The sequence below is a fragment of the Myotis brandtii genome, unplaced genomic scaffold, assembly GCF_000412655.1.
Source record: "Myotis brandtii unplaced genomic scaffold, ASM41265v1 scaffold893, whole genome shotgun sequence".
Classification (NCBI taxonomy): domain Eukaryota; kingdom Metazoa; phylum Chordata; class Mammalia; order Chiroptera; family Vespertilionidae; genus Myotis; species Myotis brandtii.
The window spans coordinates 449,516-456,364 of NW_005371660.1; the positions used below are offsets into that span (position 1 = coordinate 449,516).

At 38.0% G+C, this 6,849-nt stretch overlaps 1 protein-coding gene across 1 annotated transcript; it reads right to left on the reverse strand.

Moving 5' to 3' along the window:
- Positions 1–768: 768 nt before the first annotated feature.
- Positions 769–4,022, reverse strand: IL17A (interleukin 17A). Its single transcript, XM_005885155.1, has 3 exons — positions 3,996–4,022; positions 2,483–2,685; positions 769–1,006 (listed from the first exon to the last, which is right to left on the reverse strand). The coding sequence occupies exons 1-3, from the start codon at positions 4,020–4,022 to the stop codon at positions 769–771; spliced, it is 468 nt and encodes a 155-aa protein (XP_005885217.1).
- Between the last annotated feature and the right edge of the window lie 2,827 nt (positions 4,023–6,849).

The window sequence follows — 6,849 nt, forward strand, 5'->3', positions numbered from 1 at the left end:
TTTTTCAAATACGGAAGAGCTGGCCAAAGTACCTTTAATGAGAAAGAATAAGAAAACAAATTTTCTTCCCAAACTTTATTATTATAAATTGTTTTTATTATAAGGGTTTAACAGAGCAGAGAATTAGACTTGCTGTCTCTTGTGAAACCTCAACAATTTAAAAAATTAAATTAATAAATATGAAATTAGGTATAATCTCCCCCCCCCCCAGCCATTTTATGCACTCCTAAGAAACAAAGAGGAGAAAATCCTGTATCTATATGTAGTACAAACTCAGAAATTTTCACCTGCCATTTATTTCTGTCTAGGATTTTTCTAGGCAGAACAATCACACTATTTCACCTTTCCCTAAAGACTTAACAAACATAAATAGATCCATAAATAGCCATATAAATATAGGTTTTACCTTTTAAATAATAAAATTCCCAAGTCTGGAATACTGTCTTCTTAAAAAAAAAAAAAATGAGGCCTGTAACTCATTAAAATGGAATCTTACACCCCCAAATTGTCTCAGGGCCTTTTAAATACATAAATAACTTAAAGCCCTTAGAAAAGCAAGTAAGAAGCAAAATTGTACTCAGTTTAAACCTTCCTTCTTGGGGAGAAGGAAAGATGATTCAGAGTCTGTCTCTGAACCCAAGTGTTACCTATGAAATTTCAGTTGAATGAACTCATTTAAGAACCCTAGTGAGTTGGTCAGAAATGGGGCTAGGTCTACTCCCCAGAAAGCCTAACAGATTCAGAGAGCTGGGATCAGACTGGAAACTCTTAAGCCACGTGGTTGACAATGGGGGTGACACAGGTGCAGCCCACAGTCACGAGTATCTTCTCCAGCCGGAAGGAGTGGGGGCAGTGCCGAGGCTCCCTGCGCAAGACCAGGATCTCCTGCTGGATGGGGACGGAGTTCAGGTGGTGGTCGATCTTCCCTTCAGGATTGAGGCAGAACAAGTGGCGGCACTTTGCCTCCCAGATCACAGAGGGATATCTCTCAGGGTCCTCATTGCGGCTACAGGGAGAGACAAAAGCCAGGAAGAAAGTGAATTCCTGGTAAAGCAGGAAGGAAATCAAACAGGAATAATTGAAGGAAGACAAATTTAGAGGGTGACAAACTATAGTCATTGCAAATTCTCTAAGGGCTGTTAGTCTGAAAAAGAAGTAGTTTCAGGAAAACCAAGGGTGGATTTTTAAGCACATGAAATATTATGGAGAAAAGGCAATGATCTTCAAATCTCTTTGAAAAATGAACAAAGATGACTGAGATTATAGAAGGGATTTAAGTTTGACATGAGGATACTTTTATTAGGGTACATTGGATAGATGGATAAAGACTAAGGGAATCATCTAGGAATAAAATAGTTGTTAATCTGACTTAATGAAGTTTGAACATGGAATGCATCAAAATTTTATCTGACAACACATTCCTGGAACAGAGCCCAGAGCTGATTAGAAGGGCTAGAAACAAAAGTTTAAGCCACTCTATAACCCTTAATTCCCTCTCTCCTCCAGCGGAGTTAATGACTTCCTCTGATTTTTTTAAATTTATGTTTTAAAATAGGTTTTTATTGATTTTAGAGATAGAGGAAGGGAGAGAGATAAAGAGATAAAAACATTAATGAGAAAGAAACATCAATTGGCTGCCTCCTACACACCCCCTACTGGGGATCGAGCCTGAAACCCCTACATGTGCCCTGACAAGGAATCAAATCAGTGACCTCTTGGTTCATGGTCCACCCTGAACAACTAAGCCATACCAAGCTGGCTGCTTTGAATTTTAATTGATGTACTTAAACTATTCTTAGTAATTGGAAGAGGAGAAAAAACTCCACAGTCAGGTGAATCTGTAGGTGCCACATAATTGAGGCTTATTTGCATAAAATCAAATTATCAGAATATGTTTTTAAATTTAATTCTTCATGGGGGTCTAAATACTAGATGTACTAAGGATACATCAAATATAGATCTGTTGGGATGTAGACCAAGGCTATCTAACCTAAAAAGGGGTGGCAATACCCAAGATGATACTTCTTCCTCTACTGAGATTCAAGCTATATTTTCCAAGTTCTAACAAGACAAAAAAGTGCATAAAAATACCCATTAATTACTAGTAATTTACAAGAAATCTTCTCAATGGAGGCCCTTGTAAAGAAAGAGAATTCAAGCATTAATCCCTAAGATTAAATAAAAAATAGACTTGGGGTATCATAAATATTAAAATGTAGACAACACAAATTGGGGTGAGTTTTTGGTGTCAGTGACAATGAAATCTAATAGGATGGGTATTGGGGGTGGGGTTGTCTTGTGCTCTAGCAAATAAGTTTGTAGAATGAAAGTTTGAGAACCATTGTTTTGCACAATGGCCCGGGCCCTTCCAGGTTTGACTGATGATTCTGAGTGAGTAAAATTTTCCCTCAAAGTGATTTAACTGGCAGTCTGATGCATAAAATGTAGAAGAAAACAGGTTTTATCTAGGGCCTTTACGTACTGGAGATTCCAAGGTGAGGTGGACCGCTTGTAGTAATATGAGGGCCTGCTAGAATTTTCATTCCGATTAAGGATGTTTAGGTTGACTCTCACGCTCTGAGGGAAGTTCTTGTCCTCAGTATTTGGGCATTCTGGATTTCGTGGAATTACTATTGCTGCCTTCACTATAGCCACCAGACTCAGCAGCAGTAGCAGTGACTGGAACTGAATGGGAAAGGAGAGAGAGAGGTGGGAGATTGAATTAGTAAATGGTTTTTGTTAACAAATTGTGATAACAATTGTATTGCTAATCATAGACAACATACTATATTCCAGGCCAATCTATTCTTTTTTAAAAAAAATGTATTTTATTGATTTTTTACAGAGAGGAAGGGAGAGGGATAGAGAGTTAGAAACATCGATGAGAGAGAAACATCGATCAGCTGCCTCCTGCACACCTCCTACTGGGGATGTGCCCGCAACCAAGGTTCATTCCCTTGAGGGGAATCAAACCTGGGACTTGAGTCCGCAGGCTGATGCTCTATCCACTGAGCCAAACCGGTTAGGGCAGGCCAATCTATTCTAAATTTTCAGATCAGTTTAAATAAAAATCTGGCTAGGTGACTAAAATAATATTAAGACCACAGAGTTTTTACCAGTTCTAAACATTCATATTTTAAATTAGGAAAGGCACATTATTTATTGGCTGGAGCTAATTTTAGTAAAAAGGACAAGTCATCATACTGTCAGTACATGCATCACTGCCAGATCATTGGGATAATATTGACCTTGATTTTTAGGGGGAAATGTCTTCCTGTGCTGTTGTGCTCTGTCTCATTATTGTGTGAAACCCTATGTGAAGGCAAATGTGCCCTTAAGAAAGGTGGTATCAGTATTTGTATTAGAAATGCTGTTAGTACCATTGGCAAACATCAACCAAAAACTGGATTTTCCTTATGTTTTCTTAGGTATATTTTACAGTTTTCTAAATTTACATATATTGATTCTATAATCAAATTACATTTCAAAAGAGATATTTTAAGAATATAAAAACCATTTACTCTAAACCACAATTATACTGTATCTGATGATAATAAATGGGTTTGGTGAACCAAGACTGTAGTATAATAATAGGATAATGGAAAGAAAAGTTATTGCCACAAGTAATTAAATCCTCAAAGATTGTGATCCATTTTATTTTGGATTAAAGAAAAATGCTGTGGGAGAATTATATTAAATCACTTGTACTCAGAAGAGTAGATTTTCAATAAACATTCTTTCTTACTGCACGGCATTATATGACACTTCTTTGCGTAATTTAGCCCCAATATAGCTATCTTTCAGTTTTAATCTCATCTTTCAAACTGACGAGTACCAGTTCTTGAACATGCTATACAATGACAAGTATCTACCAAAGCTTTCATTTCCTATTCTACATGATCTCCATAGTCAGAATCCAGAATTTCATGCCCAAGGTCCAGAAGTATCATCTGATCCAAATCAATAAGAGCATTGCACGTTAGTGCAGGACTCACCATGGAGGAAGTTCTCACAGAAGCCATTGTAGTTTCTCTTGATTCACTGGAGATGGATGAGCTTGTGCCTGCTGTGAGATGGATGAAGTGTTACACTATCTTCTCTCTTTTTATAGGACTTTGATCCTTCTGTGGTCACTTACGTTGGCGTGTCGGGGTGACACCATTTTGGTTAAAAGTTCCATCCTCAAATGAGGTCAGAGAAGAACCTCCTCTTCATAGCGAATAATACCTGCTTCATATCATGAAGGAAACTTGGAAGGACAGAAATTTATGTTTCTAAAGACTATTTCCTCTCTTCATTCTTCAAGGAACTATTACTCAGCGAAGCTGAGTAAAGGTGCTCTACTTACGAGCTGATATTAATTCATTTGTGGGCATATATGAAGCTGCTATAAGAGCTATGCTTTATTTTAATGGCTCATGGGAAAATACAAGTTTGACATAATGTTCAAGTTTTCTGGTGTCATGCAACTTGATTTCCCATTTGATAATTCCTTTCCTTATCATATTCCTTAACTGATGTTATAAAGGCCATTTTAGAAACTACTCAGAATCTCACCGTATAAACAAACAAAAAAGAAATAGTTTAATGGTGCAGAATATATTATTTTATTGAATTGACACTTGCTTTGTTGAATGTTTATTCTGCTAAGGAACTAATACCTAGCTTCAAGAGACATGAGATTTAGGATTAAAAATATGTCTAACAAGCAACTTGTTAACTCATGCAGTTCCTCAGGAGGAATGAGTTGGAGGTGGAGGGAGGAGATGTAGACAGGCAATGGAAGGAATTGGAAATGTAGAAAGAGATTGGAGAAATGTAATGGAGGTAGAGCAAAAGAGGGTAAAGAATAGAAGAGAATGACAAATATAAGAAGGAAGAGGAGGAATGAGAGATAAGCAGCTAAGAGAGAAGGATATGGTTTTCTCTTTCCTTTTCTGTCCACTGTTTAAGTGAGATGAACTTTGCTTTCAGGTCTTTGAGAATAGTTCCACCTTAGGAATTCTGAGGACCAGCTCAAGGATGATAAAGATGAGGGGTGAGTGGATACAGATGTGATTGGCCACTTATTACCTTCTCTCTGCCCCTTCTCCCCAGTGAGGTGAACATGGCTCCCATGTCCTCTCATTTGGTATCTCATATTATTTTTGAGGACAGTATCTCATATAATTCAGGGAGTCTAACTAGAAGTTCTACCTCAACAATTAGGATATATAAGAAGTTGGCTAAATCTTGGGTGTGTTCGTCCTGAGATGCATTCCTCCTTGCCCTGATCTACTCTATCTCAGAAAACTGACCCTTCAAGTTGCTTTCTCAGACTCCCTGGTCAGCTGGCTTTTAGCTGTGTTCAGTCAGAAGGATATTTAATCAGAGGGAAGGGGATGGATATAAGGGGTTTCCTCACTATCTCCTAGAGCACTGCTAACTCCTTTTGTGGGATGGTAGTTGCCTCTTGCTGATGCCAATCTCAATCAGTTCCTTGCATTAAATTTCCTCTTTTGCAAATGCCTAAAGTGACTTCTGCTTTACTGGCTAGACTGTGTCTTGACTGATCAGTGAGGAAGGCCATGAGCAGCTGAATCTCAGGGGTGATGGTAGATGATCTTGATGGCAAAGCAGATTCCAATGGAAAAGAAAGTAAAATGCAGCCTCTCATGATTCCCCTAGTTCTGGTGTTCACATCACTATCTATCCTTGAAGACATGGAGTCACTATGAGCTCTCTTGTCCCTCCTCTACCTGTGATCAGGTAACAAACTTAGAAGCTGCTGTGTCTCTCATATCTGTTACCTATTCCCAGACTTACTACCATTCCCTAACTTACACTGTTATCCACTTGGACTGTTTTAATAGCCACCTTTGTTCTTCCCAATTGCTGCCTTCCACCCACCTTCGACATTCCTGCAATAATGATTCTCAACACATGGCTTTGATTGTGCCTTCATGTCCCATTAGTTTGTGTACAGAACAAAATGCAAAACCCTTAGCATTTTAATTGGTATTTGAGTTACCATTTGAGATCTACAACCTTTCTAGCTTCACCTCCTATCATGATCCATGACCTGGGATCATGGGTCCTGATTGCCCTCCTTCTAATGCCCATACAGCTTTTGTTAAGGTACTGTCTCTGAAATGCCCTTCCCCACCCTCAGTTTATCAAAATGCTACTTGGCCTTCCAGGTCCTGTTCAAATGTCTTTTATATCTGGAAGTCTCTCCTGATTATTTTAGTTGGAATGAGCAGCTCCCATAACATGTAGCTTATATCTCCCTCCCTAGTAACTTTTGCTTCATTTATTTAGTAGGAAAAAGTATGTTTAAGATATACGTCTATTTCCATTTTTAGATTTTACTGTAATCCTTCAAAGCCAGTGTGTTGTTCATCTTTGTAACGCCCGAGGTGCCTAATGTCAAGCTTCATGCAACGAAGGTCTTCACAGATTGCTTTCATGTTGTTGATTTCTCTCTGATATCCAGCTGTTTGTGCATATTTCTAGTGTATTGCATGGTATTTGTTTACATATCTTATTTTTTTTTTTGCTAGACTGTGAGCTACCTAGAGAGAGGTAGCTGTCTTATTAGTCTTTGTATCACCTCACATAATGTCTAATAAATAGTAACTGCTCAATATTTTTTACTGATTGACAGTATGAATAATGTTATTTGGGTAGTTCAGAATCTTGAATATTCTTTTTGGAATCCAGTTGCATTCCAATGACTATATTGAGTATTGTAATGTCTTGACTCTCTATCCTGGCCGTTTTAAAAGTAGTGTGACAAAGTTTTAGTCTATTTTGGACCATCTGTAGTGGAGAAAAGAGTTCCTTGTTGTTGCTTTCTGACAAGGATGA